Raw genomic sequence first — 26,700 nt, forward strand, 5'->3', positions numbered from 1 at the left:
GGCACAGCTGTCCTCTGTGCTGGCCTCTGACCCGACATTGTCCAGGAGCCCCGACCCAGAAGGTGCTCCTGCCGCTGCCAGCCTGGACCCGACCCAGGCCCCTCCCACCTGAGGCCCTGCCAAGAACTGCCCAGCCCGGACACAGAGGAGGTTCCCGCGTGGATGCAGGGAAGAGCCTCCCATTGCCCCAGTGGAGGAAGCTGCCCACGGGCCAAGGATGAGTCACAGGTTCGAGGAATCACATGGCGAGGCTGTGGGCGGGGCTCTTGTCTGCCCTCCTCCTACATAAGGCCCCCTGAGCCCACACTGCCTCAGCATCCCTCTCGCTCCAGAGCTCAGAGCCACCCACAGCCGTAGCCATGCAGTGCCTCTTGCTCACCCTGGGCGTGGCCCTGGTCTGTGGTGTCCCGGCCATGGACATCCCCCAGACCCAGCAGGACCTGGAGCTCCCAAAGGTTTGAGGCTGGGGGAGCGGGCGCTTTACTGTGGGAGGCTTGGGGTGGGTGGGAGCTGCGGGCAGGCAGGAAGCCCAGGATCTCAGAAACCTACAGGAAGCACAGAATGGACGCCGTGACGTCAGGAAGCCCTCAGCCCTGCTCTCCATCTTTAGGGTGGCCTCTCTGGTTTCCCAGCATCCTAGGTGACTCATTATTTGGACTTTGGAACACTCCTGAGTTAGCACAGACTGGTCATTTTAAGTACAGGAAATTTCATAGCCCAGGATCTGGTAGATAGCAGACAACCATCCAATGCTCACTGTACCCATCCCAGTTAGACTCAGCCCCGCCTGCACCGGGTGCAACGAGAGCCATGGTGGGGTGGGACCGCCGTGCAGCCCAAGGCCCCCTCAGTTGGCAGGGACCTGGTACTCCATGGCCATGGCGACCAACAACATCTCCCTCATGGCGACGCTGAAGGCCCCTCTGAGGGTCCACGTCACCTCACTGTGGCCCACCCCCGAGGACAACCTGGAGATCGTTCTGCACAGATGGTGGGTTCCTCATCATTGAGACGGGCTGGGCGGGGGCTCAGTCTCCCCCCTCAGGGGTCCAGGACTGGGTGGGTTGGGCAGAGCTGGACTCAGCCCCAGGCATTTTCTGACAGCCAGGGGCTTCACTGTGGCCCTTCCATGAGGGTGGGGTGGAAAACCAGGCCTCCAGACGTTCCCTGTCCCCTTGGATCCCCTGCCCCAGGCTCTGGGCCAACAGCCAACCACACAGTGCAGCCCCAGGTCAGACTGAGGAGAAGGTCTGGGCGGCTGCAGGCTGCGGTGCTCCTTGGCCGGGGAAGTTCCTGCGGTGACCTGATTTTAGGAGTGACAGTGAAGGCAACTCCAATTCAAGTGGCCACTCATCCTATTGTCACCACCTTTCAGGGAGAACAACAGCTGTGTTGAGAAGAAGGTCCTTGGAGAGAAGACTGAGAATCCAAAGAAGTTCAAGATCAACTGTGAGCGTCCCCAGGCCCCAAGGGCTGGCTCAGTGCTGGCATGCTAGCCACGCTCTCCCAGAGGCGGCTCTGCTGGGGCATGAGGGAGTGGGGCCTGGCCTGTCCCCACTCTCTCTGCTTCAGGGAGTCAGAGTGTTTACTCTGGTCAACCTGATGCTGACCCCAGAGGCATCTTTTACCTGGAGGGCAGGGGAAGCACTAATTCTTGGCATGACGTGACTGGATGTGGGTCTGCACTGTGCCCAGGCACAGGGGACAGGTGCTTTGTGTGCACTGTTCACTCTGGCCTCACAAAAGGCCAGGGAGGCTGCAGGCGAGCAGGTGGGCAGGTGGGCAGGTGGGTAGGTAGGTAGGTGGGTAGGTATACAGGTGGGCAGGAGGGTAGGTGAACAGGTGGGTAGGTGGGCAGGTGGCTAGGTGAGTAAGTGGTTAGGTGAACAGGTGGGCAGGTGAGCAGGTGGTTAGGTGAACAGGTGGGCAGGTGGATAGGTGAACAGGTGGGCAGGTGGGTAGGTGGGTAGGTATACAGGTGGGCAGGTGGGTAGGTGAACAGGTGGGCAGGTGGGTAGGTGAACAGGTGGGCAGGTGGGTAGGTGTGTAGGTGAGCAGGTGGACAGGTGGGTAGGTGGACAGGTGGGCAGGTGAGTAGGTGAACAGGTGGGTGGGTGAACAGGTGGCCAGGTGAACAGGTTGGTAGGTGGGCAGGTGGGTAGGTGGGTTGCTGAGCAGGTGGGTAAGTGAAAAGCTGGGTAGGTGGGTAGGTGGGTAGGTGGGTAGGTGGGTAGGTGAACAGGTGGGTAGGTGGGCAGGTGGGTAAGCAGGCAGGTGGGTAGGTGAACAGGTGGGCAGCTGGGCAGGTGGGTAGGTGGGTAGGTATACAGATGGGCAGGTGGGTAGGTGAACAGGTGGGTAGGTGGGCAGGTGGCTAGGTGAGTAACTGGTTAGGTGAACAGGTGGGTAGGTGAACAGGTGGGCAGGTGAGCAGGTGGTTAGGTGAGCAGGTGGGCAGGTGGGTAGGTGAACAGGTGGGTGGGTGAACAGGTGGCCAGGTGAACAGGTGGGCAGGTGAGCAGGTGGGTAGGTAAACAGGTGGGCAGGTGGGTAGGGGAACAGGTGATTAGGTGAACAGGTGGGTGGGTGAACAGGTGATTAGGTAAACAGGTGGGCAGGTGGGTAGGTGAACAGGTGGGTAGGTGAACAAGTGGGCAGGTGGGTAGGTGAACAGGTGGGCAGGTGGGTAGGTGAACAGGTGGGTAGGTGAACAGGTGGGCAGGTGGGCAGGTGGGTAGGTGAACAGGTGGGTAGGTAAACAGGTGGGCAGGTGAACAGGTGGGCAGGTGGGCAGGTGGGTAAGTGAACAGGTGGGTAGGTGAACAGGTGGGCAGGTGGGTAGGTGAACAGGTGGGTAGGTGAACAGGTGGGCAGGTGGGTAGGTGAACAGGTGGGTAGGTGAACAGGTGGGCAGGTGGGTAGGTGAACAGGTGGGTAGGTGAACAGGTGGGCAGGTGGGCAGGTGGGCAGGTGGGCAAGTGGCTGCTGTTCCCATGGGCCTGGCTGCCTCCTGTGCACTCTGGAGCTGCAGCTCTGGTCTTAGGCTGAGCTCCCAGGCCTCTTTGGGGGAAGAGAGAGGGGCTTACAGCATGTCCTTGCTCCACTGAATTCTTCCTAACAATTTGCAACATTTTGTTCTATTTTGTTAATTATTATTTTTTTAAAAAGACAGAGGTGGTCAGGGTCTGGGGTCTCTTATCCCCTCATGGGCACATTTTCCCAGCAAATACAGTTTGCTTCTCATGCTTGGGACTTGCCTCAGGCCTTTCTGACCCTGCTTGCCCTCCCCGGAATGGAGCCACTCTCCAAGGTCCATTTCTTCTCCCTCTTCCCACCCCCATGCCCTGTTCCTGTGCCGTCTCCCGCCATCCTCACCCGTACGTGACTTCTCAGTTGGAGTCTCTCCAGGTCACAGCCTCCCTGCCTGCCGTGTCTGCCTCCCCACTGCACACCTGGCCTCTCCCCCTCAGCCGGGGCTCCATGGCCCTCCACATTGCCTCTTCTCTCCTTTTCTCCCTGGCTTCCCTGACCATGGTCCACACCAGAGGCCACGTCCCATGGTGTCAGTGGATGAGGAAGCCACTTAGTGTGGTGGGACGTCCACACACCTGCGCAAGACTCTGCTGAGACGGAGGCTTCATCTTCCTTTTGGTTCTTCTCTTCTTTCCCCAGATACGGTGGCGAACGAGGCTACGCTGCTCGATACTGACTACGACAATTTCCTGTTTCTCTGCCTAAAGGACACCACCACCCCCATCCAGAGCATGATGTGCCAGTACCTGGGTGGGTCTCACAGCACATGAGGTCAACATGGGTGAGAGGTAGCAGCTACGTCCGTGGCTGGGAACCCTGGGGAGCTGACAACTGGCTTCCTGTCCACCTCGGTGCCTGTGGGCTGATTTTTTCTTTCTTGGTTTTTTTTATTTGTTTGTTGTTTGCTTTGTTTTTTTGAGATAGGGTCTCATTCTATAACTCAGGCTGGAGTGTAGTGGCGTGATCTCGGCTCACTGCGACTTCTGCCTCCCAGATTCAAGCGATTCTCATGCCTCAGCCTCCAGAGTAGCTGGGATTACAGGCACACGCCACCATGCCCAGCTAATTTTTGTATTTTTTGGTAGAGACGGGGTTTCACCATGTTGGCCAGGCTGGTCTCCAACTCCTGGATCAAGTGATCCACCCACCTTGGCCTCCCAAAGGGCTGGGATTACAGGCGTGAGCCACCACGCCCGGCCAGGCTGAGTTTTTCTCCAGCGGTTCATCGAGTCCTCTGACAAAGCAAGGAGCCGATATAGGGCCAGTGGGACGGTCGCCAGTCAAGGGGCTGGGCTTGGTGGAAAGATTAATACTCACTGGACGTCCAGTCGAAACGCCCTGAAACCTATGATGCTGTCGACCAAACGAAGGCCTGGAATACCAAAATAGCCACATAGGCACAGCCCTTCCCCATGTTTCTGAGCGCAGTGTTTCCTCTGGGGTCACACAGGTGTCTTCTTGATCAGCCTCAGCCATGCTTGGTGAGAGCCGGGCACTGGGGGAGCCAGGCACTGTGCTCTCCTGTGACGCTGTAGACACCATCCTGAGCTGTGCAGACCCCAGCGCTGCCCAGAGCGGAGCAGAGGGGGCCGGGCCAAGGAGTGGGAGCTGGGGACAGGGAACCTGGAGGCGAGGTGGATAGAGCCCCGGAGACCGCCCTAGGGACCTACTCCAGACCAAACTCTGCCAGACCTCGGAGCACTGGGGCCTCCTTCTCTGCCCTCCCTCCTCAGGCAAGGCCTCTGGAGCTCCCCAGCTCTCGTGGAAGCCCCAGGGGCCCAGGACTGACCCAGCCTCTTTCACAGCCAGAGTCCTGGTGGAGGATGACGAGATCATGCAGGGATTCATCAGGGCTTTCAGGCCCCTGCCCAGGCACCTATGGTACTTGCTGGACTTGAAACAGATGGAAGGTGAGCTCTGCCTAGGACACGCCCAGCCTCAGCTGGAGGAGAAGCTGCCTCTTTCTCAGCCTGAGCCCCCTGCTGGCTCTGTAGGACTCAGGTCACTCCTTTTTGGCCCCTCCCCTGTTCTCCCCCGGCCTCCTGGGGTGCAGAGCCACCCTGAGATGGGGTCCTGCCCTCTCCCGCCATCTTTTCACCCCCTCTCTAGCCCTGGGGCTGCTGTGTCCCCAGCTGTCTCTTCTCTCGCTGACACCTCCACTGTCCCATCTCCTCCCACAGAGCTGTGCCGTTTCTAGGTGAGCTCCTGCCTGGTCCTGCCTCCTGGGTAATGTATCAGCCTCGCCCACTGTCTGCGGCTGCCTCTCTGGGCCCCTGGGACAGACCCCACTGTGTCCAGTTCAGGGCTGACCCTGCAGGAATGAACTGGGGTCTGGTCTTGTGATTCCAGAAAGCCAGGCTGCTGACGTCCCCATCCACCAGCCCAGCCTGTGTCTTGCAGCCATTGTATTAGTCACAGGCTCGTGCCCTATAGTCAGACCTCATGCTTTCTTTTGGAGTTCGGGGTGTTGGTTGGAAATAGTGGGGGCTATAGGAGGAAGGAGGATGGTTACACGGAAGGGCATGAGAAGCTGGGGACCTGCAGGTCTCAGTCCCACATTCTTTTTTTTTTTTTTTAAGATGGAGTCTCGCTCTGTCACCAGGCTGGAGTGCAGTGGCACAATCTCAGCTCACTGCAACCTCGACCTCCTGGGTTCAAGCGATTCTCCTGGCTCAGCCCCCCGAGTTGCTGGAACCACAGGCGTGTGCCACCATGCCCAGCTAATTTTTGTATTTTTAATAGAAACGGGGTTTCACCATGTTGGCCACGATGGTCTCAATCTCTTGACCTCATGATCCGCCCCCCTCAGCCTCCCAAAGTGCTGGGATTTCAGTGCCACATTTTTAAGGGGGTGTCCTCAAGCCCACCACGTCCTTCCAGGGCTCCCCGGAAACACCCTGCTCTTCCTCACTCTACTTAAGTGACCTGTAAACCCAACAGCTCGCCTCCACCTCCAGGAAGAACAGACTCCCACCCTTCCACACCTCCAGAGCAGTGGGACTTCCTCCTGCCCTGTCAAAGAATATCCACAGCTCAGAAGACGATGACGTGATCATCTGTGTCGCCATCCCCTTCCTGCTGCACACCTGCACCACGGCCATGGGGAGGCTGCTCCCTGGGGGCAGAGTCTCTGGCAGAGGTTATTAATAAACCCTTGGAGCATGTCCTGTCTGGATGCGCAGCCACTGCTGGGTGTGGGATTCAGGGACAAGGGTCTGGGGTCGGGGCAGGCCCAGGCCACCGCCTGGCAGAACCGGAGCTGCTACAGACCCATGGGCAGCTTCTGGTGGAGAAAATACCTCAAGTTTCTTATCTACAAAATAAAAGGGTCCACTTTCACAAATTTGTGAAATGTCTAGAAAAATAAAACCAGGACACTCATATCAGAATTGATGAGCCCAGAGGAAAACTCGTAGTCTTTCATACTGAAATGAGTTAGCAAGAAATAATTAAAATCAATGAATCTGTAATGAGCTCTTGTTAGAAAAAAAAGCGTTAGAATAAGGAAAGTAAGAAAATAGAATGAAGATGGAAGCAAAAATGACAAAACCAGAGAAACATATCAAATTCATGCACCTGTGCCCCAAGGTGGGGAGGGGTGGGCATGGTGGGGTTTAGCTCGCCTGTCAGAAACACCTGGGAAAAAAAATTCCAGCAAGTATCAATGACCACAGATTAAGAAAAAATAGATTAAAAGAGTCATAATGGATTATGCTATTTGACTCCAGAATACATTTTTTACAATCCAAAAGAGATGATTTCAAGGCAAATATAAGCATCCAAAACAGATCAAAGAAGACTGGAGACAAAGTAGAGTAGGTAAGGACCCTTCCCAAGGCAGACAGACAGACACAGTCAGAGGTCTGTGTCCCAGCCCAGCCCCCAGCATCAAGAGCAGCCGGGCAAGCGGCCAGGGATCTCCTGCTCCTTTCTGGAACAGGTGAAACGAGGCAATGTGAAGAGTCGCAGGCATGCGGAGGGGGCAAAGCTTCCACACTCGTTTCTAATGCTGGGAAAATATCTCCATCAAAACTCCACAAAACCAGGCCCTACCAGGAGTAACTAGGACTCGTGAGGCCGTAAGGAATGTCCACACTGTCTATATAACAAACAGGCCATTTTAACCCAGGCATGGGGGCTCACACCTGTAATCCCAGCATTTTGGGAGGCCGAGGCAGGCAGATAACCTGAGGTCAGGGGTTCGGGACCAGGCTGGCCAACATGGTGAAACCCCATCTGTATTGAAAATAAAAAAAATCAGCTGGGTGTGGTGGCAGACGACCTATAATCCCAGCTACTCTGGAGGCTGAAGCAGGAGAATTGCTTGAGCCCAGGAGGCAGAGGTTGCAATGAGCCGAGATTGCGCCATTGCACTCCAGCCTGGGTGACAGAACGAGACTCCATCTCAAAAAAAAAAAAAAAACCCAAACAACAACAACAAAACTCAAATAGGCCATTTCATCCTCATGACTGCCCATGGGGCAGAAGCCCTTACTGTCTCATGGCCTAGCTGGTGGGTGGCACATGGACTGGCAGGGAGTCTAATACCCACACACACACCCATTGCACCTGCTAGCTCCATCACCACACCACCCTGTGTGTCGAAGCAAACACCCTGAACAGTATCGGTGCCCCTGGAACCCAGTCACACAGTGAGAGAATCACAGAGGCGTCTACCTGAGCTTCACCCCCAGAAGATATCTCTGGACATAATTGTGTAATTAAAGGATCAAGAATACCATGATTTCTCTGCAGATGCTGGAGTCTGTTAAAAACATTAAAACCCCTTCCCTTTAAGTTCTCTACAAATGGACACAGAGTAAATCTCTAGCACATGTCATTAAGTGAGACAAATGAGGCAAAGAGGCAGGTACATGGTCTTTGCTGACTTTCATACAAGAAAGAATGGAATTAAGACTGTCCACACCTATTTGGAGAAAGACACAGGAGGAATGAATGGAAATTAATGAGTATGGTCATCTCTGAGGATAAAAATGCATGCAGAGGGTAGGAATCGAAGTCAGCCTTTTATAAGTGTAACTTTCATGCAGTTTTAACTTTTGAACCAGTTAACATTTTATGTATTTAAAATATAAAATTAAAACAAAAAGTAAAAGGCGACAAGCCATAAAATGAAAACAGAAACAAATGAAACTAAACCCTAAAATCGACAATTTCAGAGGAAAGAAACTGCTTCAGGTAATTGTTTTTCTAGTGAAGTGTTTTCCTTGGCTGGCTGCGAAGCAATCCTGTGTGAGGCTTGATCACTTCCAGTATTAGTGGCTGTAAACAGGGATGGAACACACATCCTCATTTCAAAATCTGTGGCTGGACCTCACGCACACTGTGTTGTTAGGAGGATGTTAATTGTGCTACGTGACAACTACCTAGCTGCCTGCTGCCAGGGCCTGCAGAGAGACCCTGGCATCTCGTTCTCTCTGATGGTACCCCAGTTTATTCACACTTTGGTCTCTTTTGGAGTATATTCTAGAGCAAAAGGCATTGCCAAGAAATCCTTACTTCAACCCAGTAGTCACATCCATGTTAGTAATGATATTAGTGTTCTATCAGTCAGAGCCCAGTATGAAACAGAGAGCACACAGGAAGTAGATACTTGAGGGAGGACTCACATACGGAGGTGTGTCCTTAGGGAGACAGGAAAGGATAATGCCATAACTTGGGGCTTAGAAGTAGCCAAGCCCTTGCCATTTATAGTCACTAGAGGATAAGGGGGATACAGGATTTTCATGGTGACTGGAATAAACAAAACAAAAAGACAGGAGGAACAAAATAGTGTCTAGAAGACATCATAGTCATTGTAGAAATTTAATGGTTGATAAGGGAATTATTTCAATTCAGTAGCAAAGTATGTCTTATGTAGGAAATAGTATGTAACTAGTTGGTATCAGTGTAACGCTTGCCTCATAAGATGAGTTAGGGAATGTCCCTCTGTTTGCAATTTGTGGAAGAGTTTTCGAAAGGTATTGTTCCTTTCTCAAATGGTAGGATTTACCAGTGAAGCCAGCTGGGGTTTGAGATCTTGTTGTGGGGAGGGTGGTACAAGGGGAGGGTGGTTAGGAAAATTTGTATCTACAAATTCCATTTCTGTAAGGTCAATTCTGGTGATCCATTGCTTCTTTAATAAGCTTGATCCTTTGCATATTTCCAGGAATTTATCCATTTTGTCCAAGTTTTCAAAATCATTTTCATCAAGTTATTCAAAGTATTTTCTTTTTATCCTTGTAATGTCCATAGGGTCTGTAATGGTGTCCCCTTTCCTTATTCCTGAGAGTAATCATTGGTGTCAGCTGTCTGCTTTTTCCTGATTAGTCTGGCTTGAGATTTATCCATTTCATTAATCTTTTTGAAGATCAAACCAGCTTTCGGTTTCATTGATTTCTCTATTGTTTTTCTGTTTTCTATTTCACTGATTTCAGCTATTATATTGAGTGTTTATTTCCTCCTGCCTGCTTTGTTTTAGACAATTCTTTTTCTAGTTACTCAGATGCTAGCTCAGATTGCTGAATGGAGGATGTTTATGTTGTTGAATATAAACATTTAATGCTATAAATTTTCTCCAAAGTACTGCTTTAGTTCATCCCGCTTATTTTAATATATTTTCTTTTATAACATTTTTTAAAATTTATTTATTTTCTTAGAGATGGGGTCTTGCCATGTTGCCCAGTTGGTCTCAAACCCCTGGGCTAAGATAATCCTCCCACCTCAGCCTCCCAAAGAGCTGGGATTCCAGGCAGGAGCCACCACACCTAGCCATATTTTGTTTTCATTTTTTCTCAACTCAAAATATTTTCTGATTTTCCTTGTGAAATTCATCCTTTGGCTACTTAAATATGGTTTGTTTTGTAAAAGGAAATTAAATTTGGGGCCCCAAACTCATTTAGCCAAAGGGAAAAGTCACGCTGAGAACTGAGTCACACAAAGCTGCCTCCCCACTTCGGTTACTAAAGAAGATTGGCTACAAGATGAAAGGCTACCCACCTCCCCCTATTTTGCCCACAAGGAAATTCCTGGTGAGCCATGGCGATGCAAATTGTCAGCTTATCTTTGCAGGTGCAGTCACCCCAGCCAGCCAGACACAAATGCATATCTGATTGTTTCCACTGCCCCATTGTGTCTTTGTTATCTTATGTAAAATGCAGATTCTCCACATTTTTCCTCCTCCCCTCCCCTTCCGTTTATATGAAAACTGTGTGCTTCTCAATATCCCACCCTTTCCCCTTTACATTTGGAGCCGTCAAAATCATCTTCAGAGAAAGGCATAGACCTGTCTCCTGGGTGCATCCTTAATTTTGGCAAATAAATTTCCTAAAATGATTGAGACTTGTCATTTTCTTTGATGGACAGCTTCATCACCAAACATCTGCAGATTTTCCCTATATCTTTTTGCTATTGATTTCTATTTGACAAAAATACAATTCGTATGATTTCAATTTTCTTAAATTTGGGGGAACTGGTTTTATGGTCCAGGATACAATCTCCCTTGCCGAATGTTCTGTGTGCTCTTGGAAAGAATGTGTAACCAATGTTAGGTGGTTGGTAGTTAATTGGTTGAGACAATGACCAAGCCTTCTATATCTTTATGTTCCGTCAACTTTTTCTTTGTTACTGAACAGGGAGAGTTGCAGTCTCCAGCTACTACTGTGGAGTTATACGATTCTCCTTTCAGTTATATCAGCGCCTGCTCCATGCATTATAAAACTCTGTGATTCACTGCATTCACAGATTCTCTTGATAAATTTATCCTTGTAAAAGAATGTGTATTTTGCTGTTACTGCATGGAATATTCTCCTATTTTTACATGTTTGAGAGGCATTTGCATTTTTTTCCATGAAGAATTAAATCATATCCTTTGTCTATTGAGTTCTTGGAGTTTTTCTATTGACTTGTAGGAGCTCTTTATATATTAAGGAAATTAGATATTATTTGTGCTATTCAGTTGTTATAAATAAAGTTTTGGTGCCACAAAAGAAATAACACTTGAATATAAAATTGTCTTTTTAATTCTCAGCAAGGCAAGTTACTTCTATAGAAGGGTGCACCCTTATAGAGGGAGCAATGGTGGGCACACACCTGGACGAGGGAGGGGAAGGCGTTCTTATCCCTGATGCATGTGGCCCCTGCTGCTGTGTCGTTCTGCTATTGGCTAGGGTTAGACCACACAGGCTAAACTAATTCCAACTGGCTAATTTAAAGAGAGTGACGGGGTGAGTGGTTTGGTGTGAAAAATGGTTATGACAGAGCAGGTAATCAGAATGTAGTCAGGGTGGAGCAGGCAATCGGAAAAATCAGGTACTTGGCACAATGACATCTCATTCTTGCCACCTCCACTGAGGCAATGTGGAAATAGCAGTGACTACGAACACAGGTCACATGGCACCAAAAATGGTGTTTGAGAGAAGGAATGATAGAAGGATGGATGGATGGATAGAAGGGCTGTGGATGGATGGTACACGGGTGAATGAATGGATGATTGGAAGGAATGGAAGCCATAGGAGGAGTCAAAAGTGATACTGAACATGAAAGCACCTTGGCAAGCTGGAGAAGTCATGAAAGTGAGAAGATAAATGACCTATTCAATATGAGTAAATGAAGCCATCTACCATTCATCCATCCCTCCACCCATCCATTTATGCATACATCAATCTACAATATCCATTATATCCAATTATCCACCCGTCCATCTACCCTTCCATCCATCCATTCACCACCTCTATACCCCCATCCACCATCCATCCATCTGCCAATCCATCTGTCCATCTAATCATCCATCCATCTACCCATTCATCCATCCATCCATCCATCCATTCATCCATCCATCTATTCATCTATCCATCCATTCCATCCAATCATCCATTCATCTATCCATTCATTCTGTTACCGGATGGTGCTGTGCAGTTACAGGCTCCTGGTGTCCTGAACAGAGAATTTGATGTGGCACACACAAATAGCAAAGCAAGCAGCAAAAGTTTATTAAGCACAGTAGCACTCTGAGAGAGGGGAGAGTGGGCTGACCTCTGCAAGATGAGATCAGCATTAGTTTGGTATACTTTGGGTCTTTTTATATGTGTTTTTTTTTTTCTTTTCTTCCCAAGGCTGCCTAATCTTTAGCCAACATCTGCCTTTTGATTAATAGGTTGGTTGCTTAGTTACTTTGGCCCTTGTGCACTTGCTCGTTGCCTCTATCCCAAAATTTTAAGTACATAAATGATATGCAGTCCATATGCATGAGATTTAATGAGCTGATTATCATACGGGGTCATGATAAGGATACTTTTTCTCTCTACTGTGCATGCCTATCTTTGAGGAGCTGCCCCTTACTGGTTTGGTCCAAATCTTGCTGGCCATAGAGTTTCTTTACTTGCTTTTTTATCTTACTTTTGTTTGGCTGCTCAGTTTCTGTCTCCTATCTTGCTTCTTGCTCATCCACCCCTTTGCCTTGCTTCTGCTCTCTGCTTTTACTCATTCTGCCTTTTATCCAACTTCCAATTCCTTTTATTACTTTCCTGCCTCAATTCCACACAGTCATCTGTCCATTGACCCATCCATCCATCCAACCACTCATTCATTCATTCCATCTAATCATCTGGCTACCCATCCATTCATCTACCCATCCATCCATCCACCCACCCATCCACCCATCCATCCATCCATCCATCCATCCATCCATCCACCCATCCATCCATCCATCCATCCATCCGTTTATTTTATCTGATCATCCATATATCTACCCATCCATCCATTCATCCATTTATTCATTCCATCCAATCATCCATGCATCTACCCATTCATCCATCTCATCCAATTATCAATCCATTTACCCATTTAGCCACCCATCCATCCACTGCATATCCAGAATCAGTAAGAGTTCAACTGATGGGGCTGAAGGGGAGCCCACTAGGAGGTGCATCAAGCAATGTACCTTTTTTTTTCTTTTTCTTTTTCTTTTTCTTTTTCTTTTTTTTTTTGAGATGGAGTCTCGCTCTGTCATCCAGGCTGGAGTGCAGTGGTGCCATCTCGGCTCACTGCAAGCTCCGCCTCCTGGCCTCACGCCATTCTCCTGCCACAGCCTACCAAGTACCTGGGACTACAGGTGCCCACCACCACCCATGGCTACTTTTTTGTATTTTTAGTAGAGACGGGGTTTCACCGTGTTAGCCAGGAAGGTCTCAATCTCCTGACCTCGTGATCTGCCCACCTTGGCCTCCCAGAGTGCTGGCATTATAGGCGTGAGCCACCACTCCCGGCCGCAGTGTACCTATTTTTAAAACACTAATGAAGTTGGGGAATAGAGAAATGGCAGGGAGATTGGACAGGAGGAGATAGGTCTGAAAGATGAGTCATAAGTTACAGGCAAAATGGAAAGGCCAACTGGAGGAAGATGGAAATATTGTTGGTGACACCCAGGGGTATTTGTAGAGGTGTGGGCTTGTTCAGAGGTGTCCTGAAGGTCAGAGCTGTGGGGCATCAGGAGGGAGGTGTCCATTTGGCAGCTACATACAAGAACCTAAAATTTAGGAGATGCACATCCAAGATGAAGCTTTGGAAGTCAAGAAAGGGTGCCCAAGACACCAGGAGAGGCTGAGATCCCCCAGAAGAGGAACAAAAACAGGAGCCATTTTGGCATGGAGAGAGATGGAGGGCGGGAAAGGGAGATAGTCAGAATCGGGGGAGGAAGGTGAGAGAGGAAAGCAGAATCCAAGAAAAGCCTTCCCTGAGAAGCACAGACGTGGCCTTGGGGCCTGGGGCTGAGAAGCCGGTCAGGAAGGGGCAGGCGGACACTGCCTCTGCTGGTTGTGGGTTCAGGGCTGACGTGGCTGTGACGCACTCTGCTCAGGGTTCAGCGGGTCCTGGGTGCAGTGGTGGAGCTGTCACTGCTCACATCCTCATGGAACCACGTGCCAGTGACGGGGATAGATTTGCAGCCAGCAGCACAGCCAGACACGAGGGGCTGAGGAGGAGTCAGCAGACCATGTATTTGTTGTTGTTCTAAGAAACCTTTTCACTCGTCCTGCTTTGGTGACATTCTCTCTTGAGGTGAAGCTTTAGGAAAACAGGGTCCAAGATGGACAAACAGGATGCTTTACGGAATGGTCAGTGTTTTTCCAGCACGGCCCCACCTCTGCTGGGACGGTCCGTGGCCATTGTGAAAAACAAGTGAGTTGGAAACTCACCCAGTTCCCAGTCAGCCCAGAGTCAGGGAATAAATGGACAACCAGAGAGAGCCAGAGTCGCCACAGCCAGCCTGGCAGTGCAAGCCCAGAGCTGACACAGAGCCACAGCCATGATGCAGCCACTAATGCTGACCCTTGGGCTGACCCTGCTTTCCGTGCTGTGAGCCCAGGGGACCCAGGTGGTTCCTGCCCCCGCTGAGAAGGTGAGAGCTTCGGGAGGGTGAGGTGGGCACACACAAGAGCCACTTCCCGGGCCACTGTCTCTAGACCCTGGACCGGATGCCCAGCCTCGCACCCGTCGCACAGCAGTGACCCAAACCCCGGGGGACATCGTCAGCTGAAGGGTCCCCCTTGTGCCTTTGGTGGCGTCCCCTGGGTAGAGAAGGGGGTGCCAAGCAGTGCCTGGGCAAACTCACTCCTGTAGGCAGAACTGGTGTCTCCACTGCGGGGTGACTGCTCAGAGGCCAACGGGCATCTTGGTGAGGTGAAGATCCCACCCCAGCTCACCCAGCCTCTCCTAGGGCCAGGGTTTGGGGAGGGTTTTGTTGAGTACCTTCATCTCCCAGAGACAGCGTCTCCCCCTGGGGAGCTCAGGTTTGGTAGAAGCTGTGGGGAATCCCCCTTTCCTGAGTTTTCATTTTGCAAGGGCAACACGTCAGGGGTCGTATAAAATCCATTCTTGGCCGGGCACAGTGTTTCACGCCTGTAATCCCAGCACTTTGGGAGGCCGAGGCAGGTGGATCACCTGAGGTCAGGAGTTCGAGACCAGCCTGGCCAACATGGTGAAACCCCATCTCTACTAAAAATACAAAAATTAGCTGGGCATGGTGGCACATGCCTGTAATCCCAGCTACCCGGAAGGCTGAGGCAGGAGAATCACTGGAACCCGGGAGGCGGAGGCCTCCAGTCTAGTCAAAAAAAGCAAGACTCAGTCTCAAAAACAACCGAACAACCAAACAAAACCCCACAAGTTCTTGTCAAGATTAAATGACTTTTACAAGTTTGTGGCATTATTAGAGAAAAGACTTAAGGGTGGCAAGTGCCCAGACGTCTGGTCCTAACATCCCCAGGGGTCGCCATGGCCTTGACTTCTTGAGACTTTTGGGCCTCTGGTTGGGCTGATGTGGCCTGGACACAGGAGCTCCTGGTGCTCAGGCTGGTGGACCAGGCCCCCCGGCACCTGGGACCCCACAGCTGTGTCCAGGATTCCTGCTCCACAGAGCCTCCCTCCCTTCTCTGAGAGCCGCTCAGCCTCTGGCCACACTCTCCTCCTCCCGGGGCCTGAGGACCTCTCCCCACTGCCTCACCTGCATTCCCACCTCCTCCATGGCCTCGGTCCCCTCCCCAGGTCTCAGGGACTCTCTCTTTCAACCCAATGCTCATCTGTGGCTTTTGGGCCTGGGAAGTCCACACCTGTGCACCAGAAACACCACAGTCCAGCAGCGTGGGACCCAAGGGAGGCGGGAGCCTGCACTGCGAGAACAGACACGAGTGGCCAGGCCCAAGGCCTGCATGCCCAGGGCGGGACTGACTGCTGCTTGCTTTGGGGAGAATGCTGTCAAGTCTTATGCTCAGAGGCACCAGGGACAAGCAGGGGAAGGAAGCAGCGCTGGTCACCTGTGGGCTGTTCACACGCAGCAGCCATGGCTGTGGTCATAAGATGAGCTGGGCTCAGCCAGCGCCACGGCATGTTGCTGACTCTTGACCGGTCGACACCTGAGCTCTAGCCCCTTTGGCCCCTGGCTGTCTTCCTGTCTCATCCCCCAACATTAAGGCTTGCCCTGATCCTTCAGGCCTCACAACAGGGCCCCTGTCCCAGCCTCTGGCCTGGCTCCCCTTCTGCTGATGGATGTGGGGCTATCAGGGACCAGGACTCCTGACTGCCCCTTGAATATCTCTGTCTAGTTTGCTTTGCAACAAAACCCCACACCCTCTTCCACTGCCATTTATTTCTCTCTCTCTTTCTGTCCCTCTCTCTCTCTCTCTCTCTCTCTCTGTCTCTCTTTGAGATGGGGTCTTACTCTGTCACCCAGGCTAGAGTGTCACCCATGGCTCAAACATGGCTCATTGCAGCCTCAAACTCCTGGGCTCCAGCAGCCCTCCTGCCTTAGTCTCCCATGCAGCTGGGATTACAGGCACATCCCGCCATACCCAGCTCATTTTTGTATTTTTTTTTATAGAGACAGGAGTCTCACTTTGTTGGCCAGGATGGTCTTGAATTCCTGGGCTCAAGCGATCCTCCCACCTCAGCCTCCCAAAATGCTGGGATTCCAGGCATGAGCCACAGCACCCAGCCTCTTTCCCTCTTATTCCTTCTTCCACCCTCAACCATTTCACGGTTAATTCCCACATCCTCAGAAATTTGTGTCATGCAGCAGTGGCGTCTGCTGAAATGTTGGGGGAGTCGGGAAAGGCTTGGCCTCCCTCCCTATGCTCCAGTGACTACGGCATCTCCCTATAGGTGGAAGGACTGTGGCACGCCCTGCGCTGGGAGCAGGACAGGGAGCTACTTAAAGAGGAGACGGCTCACCCTCTGCCACCATTCTGGATCCAGCGTTTCCAGGGTAACTTTATGTTGAAAATGAATGTAAGGCAAGTGCCCGGTGGGGACATGTGGGGTGAGCGAGGGGGCTTCTCAGGCTCTCGCTGCCATCCAGGCCCTGGGCTGACGGAAAGGAGGTCGCCGGCCACTCTTCTTCACCAGGCTGCAGCCACTTTGGAGTCCACCTTTCCGGCTTCTAACAGTTTCAGTCGGCAGGTCCCTTTTTAACCGGATCATGCACTAGAGAACGCCACACACGGAGGGTTTGCTCAGGCTCTGGGCTCGGCCCAGGACCTTCCTGCCCCAAGCACCTCACTGCAATCTCTCACAGGCACTTCTGTAAGGTGAGAAGTCCAGCAGCCATGGGTTTATTGTTTTTCCTGTAAAACAATAAAATCTGGTAGGGGATTAGGCATGTATGCTGTTAAAGACCTCTTTGCCTAACATAAGGATGGTAACTTTAGTGCCTTTGGTGTTACAAACCTGTATTACCTGTGGCAGCTAATTATTAGGAGATGTTCTCAGAGTCAAAGTTTCATTCTGTGGGCTTTTCATCCACCACCCACCCACCCATCCGCTCACCCATCCACCCACCCTTCCATCTATTCATTCATCTATCCATCCACCATCCATCCACCCACCCATTCACCTGTCCATCCATCCACTCAATCACCCACTCATTCACCCCTGCATCCATCCATTCATCCATCCATCCATTCATTCCATTTAATCATTCATCCACCCATCCATCCATTCATTCCATTTAATCATTCATCCACCCATCCATCCATTCCTCCACCCATCTACCCATCTATCAATCCATACACACACCCATTTATCCACCCAACCAACCATCCATCCATCCATTCACCCATCCAATCATTCACCCATCCGCCCACCTATTCATCCATCAATCTATCCACTATTCATTCACCTGCCACCCACCAATCCATCCATTCACCTATTTATTCCATTATTTATTCATTCATCCATTTATTGATATATACATGCATTCATCATCTATCCTCCATTCATTCATCTACCATTCATTCCCCCTTCACCACCATCAATTCATCCACCATTCACCCACCATTTATCTTCCACCCATCCATCTAGCCATTTGGCCACCTGTTCATCTATTCACACCCCCATTCACCCACGATTTATTCATCCACTCCATCATCCATCTTTCACCCATTCCCCAACCAGTATTCATTCATCTACCATCCATGCATACATCCACCCGTCCACCATCTATCCACCCATTCATCCATTCATTTATCTATCAACCCACACATGCATCCATCATTCATCCTTCCATCCAACCATACACCATCCATTTATTCACCATAATCCAACCATAATCAGTCCATTCATCTATCCAGCCATACATACCCCTCTTACCATCATGAGTCCACTCGCCATCCATTCACACCCAATTCACCACCCACCGTCTGTCTTCCACCCATCCATCCATCTATCCACACCTTCATCCATCTATCATTCATTGACTTACATCCCCCATCTTCCATCCATCCATTCTTCCATCCATTATTTACCTATTCATCCAGCCATTCATCCACCTCTCTGCTTCCCCTTTCATCTATCCATAATCCATTCACTGTTCATTCATCCACAAATCGGTCCATCATCCACTATTTATCCATCCTTCTATTCATCTATCCACCCACAATCATCCACCCACTATCTATCTACCCTCATCCCCAATCTCTCACCCATCCACCCTTCCATTATCCCCCATTCACTATCTATCCATCCACCATCCACCCTTCCATTATCCCCCATTCACTATCCATCCACCATCCACCCTTCCATTATCCCCCATTCACTATCTATCCATCCACCATCCACCCTTCCATTATCTCCCATTCACTATCTATCCATCCACCATCCACCCTTCCATTATCTCCCATTCACTATCTATTCATCCACCATCCACCCTTCCATTATCCCCCATTCACTATCCATCCACCATCCACCCTTCCATTATCCCCCATTCACTATCCATCCACCATCCACCCTTCCATTATCCCCCATTCACTATCCATCCACCATCCACCCTTCCATTATCCCCCATTCACTATCCATCCACCATCCACCCTTCCATTATCCCCCATTCACTATCCATCCACCATCCACCCTTCCATTATCTCCCATTCACTATCTATTCATCCACCATCCACCATCCACCCTTTCATTATCCATTGTCCATCCATTTATTCACCAACAAATATTCATGGCATGGTGATCAGGTAGTGCACCATTCTAGACTCTGTGGATACGGCAGCAAAATGCACACATACAGCAGTCCCTACTTTCCTGTAGGTGACTGTGCCCCGAAGCAAACCACTGAAGCCCAGCTGTGTCTGGTTACAGGTGCAACTATCCACATGAGCTTCTCCATCTGGACCCACTGGTAGTGTTTTATTCTTGTGAATGGTTTTAGCCTTTAGCTAATAGTTTCCTGCAAATAGCCTCTCAGAACGAAGTTCCCTCCTGCACCTGTGAAAGGTCCCCAGCTAGCATTGCTAATGAGACAGCTGGAAGTTTCAAGACCATGTGTAGAATTTCACTGTGTGAGAACCAAACCAGAAAATAACAGGCCCAAAGAACCCCAGAGACTTAATTAAAACAGAGAGGAAGCATTTGCCTGCAACCCTCGCCTTCATAAACCCTCTTATGAGAGCGATATTTTTGTCCTGAAAGTGAGAATACAGAGGTTCAGGAAGGTGGTGTTCTGTGTTCAAGGTCACACAGCAAGCAGCCAATGTGACCATGATCAGACACAGGTGTGCTCACTTTACCTTGAGACTGCGCTCCCTGCAGACAAGGGAGGGGTGATGGACACCTGTGAAGTGGGGAAACGGAGGAACAGCGTTTTCGGGGAAGAGTGAGTGTCACAGCCAGAGGGTTCACACTGGGTGTCAGGTGACTTTTTCCCTCCCTCGCTTTACATCAACGCCCAGCCCAAATCCTAGGGGTACAAGATTCTCAACAGCCTTGTCTGCACCCAGGTATTAAATGTATGTTTCTTGGAGATGCCCAGAGACCAAGTGTCCCCAAGCATCCAGCTGAGCTTGCCAGCCCTTGCACCCCAGCCTTTGGCCCTAAGGAGGTCCACGCAGCTCAGCACTGTCAGCCATGGGGCACTGCTCTGATGCACTGGGGCTAGAGGCAGAGATGACACACCCAGGGCCTTCTTCAGAGTCTGGGGAGTCCAGGGAGAAACATGAACGCTGCATTGGATTTTGCACCTTTGCCGGCAACTCATTCACTTTCATCCACAAACACCTTGGAGCCTCCCCTGTGGCCAGCAGTGGGCTGGAGACTGGAAAGCTGGCAAAAGCTGCCCTGCCATTTCCACCATGCCTCAGGACAGGGGCAGATGGATGCCTCCAGGAGCCTGACTGCTGATGCAGGCGCACCCCAAAGGGACCTGGCCCTGCCCGATCCGGGGAAGACTCCTTGGAGGAGGCGCGCTTGGAGCCGCGTGCGGAGTGAGGAGTAGGAGTGTGGAGAGGCAGCCAGGCCCCTTTGCCTGACCAGGGATCCAGGTGTCCTTCCAAGACACAGAGGCTGCCCCAGATGTGGGTTAGAGTTAGGGATGGATGCCTAAAAAGTACATGAAGAAAGAGGAACAAGTCCAGGATGTTTGAGCCACCTATCAGATATCTTACCGTGTGTGGCACTGTGGGCCCGTGGCTGTTGCGAGGCCATGGGGGAAAGTTGGAGATGTAGAGAAGGAACAAGAAGCAGAAACACAAATGCTCTGGTGGGTGATTCTCACCGGAGCGGGGACCCTACTGTGACCTGCACATGTGAGGGATCTGAGTTGCAAGCTCCTGATGAGAATCTAATGCCTGATGATCTGTCGCTGTCTCCCATACCCCCTAGATGGGACAGTCCAGTTGCAGGAAAACGAGCTCAGGGCTCCCACCGATTCTACACTATGGTGAGTTGTAGAATTCTTCCATTATATATGACAATGGAATCATAATAGAAATAAAGTGCACAATCCAAGGAATGCGTGTAAATCATCCTGAAACCACCCCCCTCTACCCTGCTCCGTGGAAAAATTGTCTTCCATGAAACCAGTCCCTGGTGCCAAAAAGGTTAAAATATGAAGACAGTGGAGACAGCGGTTCCTCCAACCCAGCATGCTCCTGGCTGCAGAAAGCGCAATGGAGATGGGTGAAGCACAGTGGAGATGGGTGAAGCGAGGTGGAGATGGGTGAAGCACGGTGGAGATGGGTGAGGGTGATCGTGTAGATTGGCCAATGGTTTCTGCTCAGCTTCAGGGGAATCAGTGTTTTCTCTAGGTCAAGTTCAGCAGCCTTGGAGTTTCCACGTGCTGATCATCAGGAACCCTGGTGAACATGTAGGTTGAGATGGCACTGTGCCTGTGGGTGAATGTCAGGTGCTGCCGTCTTCACTGGCCAGGGTCCTCGGTGCCTGTAGTGGGGTCAGCAGAGGCTGGCAGTGGTCAGGGCAGGTGGACCATGAGCACCTCCCTGCACTGGTCAGCAGCAGGAGTCCATCAAGATGAATGGAGCAGAGGGGGTTCGCTCTCCTTGGCAGAGACATCGCAGTGCATTTCTTGGGAGCAGTGGCTCCAACCTTTTTGGCACCAGGAATCGGTTTCATGGAAGACAACCTTTTTGGCACCAGGAATCGGTTTCATGGAAGACAATTTCCCATGGACCGGGGGATGAAGGATGGTTTCAGGATAATTCAAGCATGTTTCATTTACTGTGCACTTTATTTCTATTATTATTACATTGTAATGTATCATGAAATATTATGCAGTGCACTATCATGTAGAATCAGTGGGAGCCATGAGCTTGTTTTCCTGCAAGTGGATGGTCCCATCTGGGGGTGATGGGAGACAATGACAGATCATCGGGCATTCGATTCCTATAATGAGCATGCAACCTGGATCACTGCCCCGTGCAGTTCACAGTAGGGTTTGCGCTCCTATGAGAATCTAATGGCCCCGCTGATCCGACAGGAGGCTCCGGCGGTCATGCAGGCAACGGGGACTGGCTGTAAACAGATGAAGCTTCGCTGGTTCACCTGCCGCTCACCTCCTGCTTCGTCGCCTGGTTCCTAACAGGCCATGGACTGGTGCCGTGGGGGTTGGGACCCCTGCTTGGAAGAACCCAGCTAAGAAGAGTCAGAAATGGGTCTGGGGGCAGCAATGACTTTCTCCGATTTTTCCTTTGGGAACTGCACAGTATTTAAGACATTGCTGGTGAAAACAGACAACTCTACCATGTACAGAATCTGTGAGTAGCTGCCAGGCAGCAGAGCCACAGTCCCAGCAGCTCCCACACTCCAGCATCCAGCCACCAGCCCTGGGGGCACGTGGACACCCATGCAGCAGCTCCTGGCAGGCTGTGCTGACTCACCCCCGCCAGCCTCCAGGGCAGGCACTCAGCCCTCCTGGGGTCCTGTGCCCTCCGCCTGATCCCCACTTATTACACAGGGAAAGAAGGACTCAGCCCATCCCTGGGTCCCATGGACAGCATTTCCTGGGCCCGTGGTCCCTCCCTGGCATTTTGGAGTCATTTACAAGGCACGTTCTCCTCGCCGGGCCCTGGCAGAGTCCAGTGGCCTCTGTGGCATCCCGGAAGCTGTGTTTTCATCAGCCCTGCAGAGAAGCTGTCCAAGGCCAGCATCTGACCCCTCTGACCTCCGTCAGCCAGAGCGGAGGAAGCAGCATCTGGGGGGGACTCTTACCGGCCTGGAGATGCACTTGGGGCTCACCCGCTCCCTGCCACCGTCCTGCCTCCCCGAGTGCTCTCAGCTTCTGACTCGGGGCCCCTCCCATTTCCTATAGAGGGACAGAAATTATTAGCATTTCAGACTCATAGACTCAACTTAAAAAGGGCGCAACCACTCAGCTCACAAGAGCACATCCTCCTCCCCTTACAGCGGGGGAGCAGGAGGTCTGCATCTGTCCATGGAGATGGACCACTACTACATCATGAACACCCGGGATGAGAGGAGGGACCCAGCCGCGCACACAGTGAACCTGACAGGTGCGTGTCCACGCCGATGTCACGGGGCCTGTGGACGGGGGCGCTGCCCCTTGGAGTCCTCCCAAACTCAGCCATGCCCAGGTCTCTGTGGCAATGTGGGTGTAGCCCCCACGGTTCCCTCTGGCTCTCACTGGGCCACACCTGGCGGGTGGCGTCCAAGGAGACAGGCAAGGGCTCCGTGATGTGGGACCCTGGGCTGCTGGCCTGGGAAGCAGCATCTCTACCAGGAGAGGCTGGGTCAAGGAGTCGTAGGGGAAGTGAGGGGTACATGGAAGACCCCCTCCTCCAGGATGAATGTCTGCATGGTTGGCGGAACAGGCTGGGAGACGGGGTCCCTCTCAGGAGGGCCTGGGAGCTGATTCTGGGGAAGGATCATTGACAGCAGGACCCCTGATTCCCCACCTTACCCCACCCACCCCCACCACCCCCACCTTACCCCACCCACTCCCACCACCCCCACCTTACCCCACCCACCCCCGCCGCCCCCCCTTACCCCACCACCCTCGCCACCCCCACCTTACCCCCACCCCTGCCACCCCCACCTTACCCTACCCACCCCCACCTTACCCCACCCACTCCCACCACCCCCACCTTACCCCCCACCCCCGCCACCCCACCTTACCCCCCACCCCCACCTTACCCCACCCACCACCTTACCCCACCACCCCTGCAATCAAATGTCCCTCAAGGAGGAGGTGCGGCAGTGGGGCAGGGCGTCCCCAAGCCCAGGAGAGCTCTTCTCTGCTCTGTAGAGGGGCCTGGTAGGACCCCTTCCTATGGAGACTTCAGGGAAGGAGAAGAGAACCACCCAGGGTGCTGTCAGCCACAGAGGAGGCCCCTCTGCTCAGGTCCCAGATATACTCAGGCCACTTTTCCAGCCTGGAGCTGGGCTGGCAAGGGCTTCTTCCAAGGCCTCTTCTTAGCCAGAGCCAGCTCGGGTCTCACCCAGAGTCCTGGGCTCACCCTTGGGGCCTTGGCTCTCCTGCTCCGTGGTTTGGCCTGGGGTTGGGGCTGCTACATATGTAGACAGGTCCCAGGGACAGCAGTGCAAGTGCTCTCTGAGGCCAGAGGCCCTGGGAGACCTGTCAGCATCCGGTCTGGAGAGTGGGGCCCTGCTCCCCTGCCCCACATGGACCTGGGGACCCTGCCTCTCCCGACTCCCTACCCCATCTTGCCTGCAGGCCACACCCTGTATGAAAACCCAGAAGCCCTGATGATCTTAGAGGCGTTTATAGAAAGCCAAAACATAAGCAAAAGCAAGATCTTTACCCCCACTCGTGTTGGTAATGAGCACATTTTCCTGCTTTTCTCCGGACGTTCATTTCCCATGGGGATGAAGGGCTGCAGCTGACACTGAACCGGGGCACCCCGTGTAGACTGGGGAAGCCTCAGCATCCTGGGGAGGAAGTGACCCCCTGCCTGTCTTTCTCTCTAGATTCCTGCGTGGTCGGCTGTAACTGAGGTGAGTGCCGCAAGGCCTCCGCGTGTGTTCAGAGTGTCCACACCAGACTCCGGCCGGACTCATGGGCCCTGGGACTCCGCAGCCCTCGACCTTGGCAGCCTCCTTGCCTGCGGGTGCTTGAATGCCACGCAGCATCCGACGCATCCCACGACTTTGAGTCTATTATGAGTCAAGCGTGGTCGCTGTAGATAAGGAGGAAAAAAGATCATGAAAAAGAACAACGACAACAACAAATCACTCACGGCCGGGTGCGGTGGCTCATACCTGTAATCCCAGCACTTTGGGAGGCCAAGGCGGGCAGAACACGAGGTCAAGAGATCAAAACCATCCTGGCTAACACGGTGAAACCCTGTCTCTACTAAAAATGCAAAATATTAGTCAGGTGTGGCGGGCGCCTGTAATCCCAGCTACTCGGGAGGCTGAAGCAGGAGAATGGCGTGAACCCAGGAGGTGGAGCTTGCAGTGAGCTGAGATCGCGCCACTGCACTCCAGCCTGGGCAACAGAGCAAGATTCCATTTCAAAAACAAACAAACAAAAATCACTCCTAAGCTCACCACCCAGGCCAATGTACTCCAGAAAAAGGGAGAAGGCTTCACCACCTCCCTGTGTGATTTCATGTTCCAAGCTCTGTGTCTCAGGGTGTAGGAAGCCCTCTGTTGAATAAGTCCACCCTCCCTGGCCACAGCCTTAGTCCTACTTGCTGTTTGGGAACAGGAGATCCCTGCCCGGTGCCTACAGAGGGGTGGGCAGAGGCTGAAACCCTCCTCGATCTTCCCTCCCAGGCCCCAGGAGCCGAAGATTCCTCTTCTCACGACATGAAGCTCCCCTCCCCTCCTCCAGTCCTCAGCTTCCCTTTCTAAGAGAGAAGAGACCGGGGCCTGGGCAGTGAGTGGACAGGACTGTCCCCCTGTCCTCCTCTGTAGGTGCACGCCCCTACAGATGACACCTCTGGGTCCTCCACACCCTCAGCAGGAGCTCCAGGGCATGGCTGGTCTCCCAGCCACACGGGAAGCCACAGGATCCCCATGGGACATCCGCAGCCACGTGCCACACTCAGTAACCACCCGTGGGCTTGTGTGCAAATCCCTGAAGTCAGTGATGGCTCAAATGTCGTCTCTGCCACCGTGGAGGTTGGCCATGGGGGAAAGGTGACGGGGGCAGAAGGGTGAGGGCTCCAAGTGGCTCGAGGAAGGGGCCATGGTGTGAGCAGGGGCACGGGCGGGCAGTCAGGGAGCTGGGAAGGGCCAGCCAGTCCTGCCCTGGAGCCTCCGGGAGGAGCCAGCGCTGCGGACACCTTGGCTGTAGCCAGGGAGGCTCACTTTGGACTTCCAACCTCCACACCTGTCAGAGGCCACGAGTGTTTAGCCACTAAAGAAACCTCCAGGGGCTGCGGTGACAAATGACCACAGACTCAGGAGCTGAACACAACGCACATGCATTGTCTCACGATTCTGGAGTCAAAAGTCTAGAAACAGTCGGTGGGGCTGGTTCCTTCTGGAGACTTCTGGGAAGGGGAGAAGCTGCTTTCTTGGCTTTCCCAGTTTCTGGAGTGGCTGCATCCTGCGCTCTTGGCCCCGCCATGCCACCCAGGCCTCCGTTTCTGTAGCCTCTGCTGCTCTCTGGCATCTGCACGGTTGCCCCGAAGCCGCTCCGTGCCGGCCCTCCCTGAGCTGCATAGCGCTGGGGGGAGGAGGCATGGCCACAGTGGGCTGCATTCAGGATCTTGAAAGCCACCGAAGACATGGCTGGCTCTCAGCCCTCAGGGAGCCTCTTCCCCTGCTGGGCACCAGGCTCCCAGCATCTGGGAGGCAGCCTCTTCATCTGGCTGCTGGTGGAGACCTGAGCCCAGCCCCAGGGTCCTCAGTCCTGCCCCTTGTCCTCCGCAAGCTCTCACTACATCCTACCTGTGTCCAGGGACCTCGGCCCATGCATCCGCCCAGATCCCAGCCTACCCGAGAGCATGCATCCCCACCTGGACCAGCATCCGACACAGCCGAGGGCTCCCCTGACCCACATAAACCTTGTTAATATTGCCTCTGTGGTCTCTGCTTGTTGCCTGAGGGGTGAAGGTGGGGGGTATCTGCTCAGACTGGCTCCAGCGCATCCTAAAGCCAGGCCCTTCCCAAAGGAGAGTGAAGCCAGGCCCCATGAGTCCCAGCTGGACAGGAAGGTACAGGCAATGGGGCTGGATCCCAGCCTGTGCACCATCCTTGGCTCCCATCCTGGGCACTTGCTATGGGAGTGGCACACGGGGACTGGGGTGCCCCCAGGAGTGACACAAAGGGACGGGGGTGCCCTCAGGAATAACACACTGGGACGGGAGTGCCCCCGGGAGTGACACGCGGGGACAGGGGTGCTCTCGGGAGTGACACGTGAGGACGGGGATGCCCTGAGGAGTGACACGTGAG

General features: G+C 52.5%; 1 protein-coding gene across 1 annotated transcript; it reads left to right on the plus strand.

Moving 5' to 3' along the window:
* The first annotated feature begins 273 nt into the window (after positions 1-273).
* Positions 274-6,376, plus strand: PAEP (progestagen associated endometrial protein). The gene is made up of 7 exons (XM_004048851.5): positions 274-455; positions 852-991; positions 1,376-1,449; positions 3,673-3,783; positions 4,839-4,943; positions 5,214-5,230; positions 5,974-6,376. Exons 1-6 carry the CDS (start codon positions 360-362, stop codon positions 5,228-5,230), a joined length of 543 nt encoding a protein of 180 aa, XP_004048899.1. The 5' UTR covers positions 274-359; the 3' UTR covers positions 5,974-6,376.
* Positions 6,377-26,700: the final 20,324 nt, after the last annotated feature.

The sequence above is a fragment of the Gorilla gorilla genome, chromosome 13 (genome assembly GCF_029281585.2).
Source record: "Gorilla gorilla gorilla isolate KB3781 chromosome 13, NHGRI_mGorGor1-v2.1_pri, whole genome shotgun sequence".
NCBI lineage: Eukaryota > Metazoa > Chordata > Mammalia > Primates > Hominidae > Gorilla > Gorilla gorilla.

Coding starts and splice junctions, on each gene's coding strand:
- PAEP (XM_004048851.5), top strand. CDS start 360: ATGCAGTGCCTCTTGCTCACCCTGGGCGTGGCCCTGGTCTGTGGTGTC. Junction 456..851: donor AGGACCTGGAGCTCCCAAAG/GTTTGAGGCTGG, acceptor AGGCCCCCTCAG/TTGGCAGGGACCTGGTACTC. Junction 992..1,375: donor GAGATCGTTCTGCACAGATG/GTGGGTTCCTCA, acceptor ACCACCTTTCAG/GGAGAACAACAGCTGTGTTG.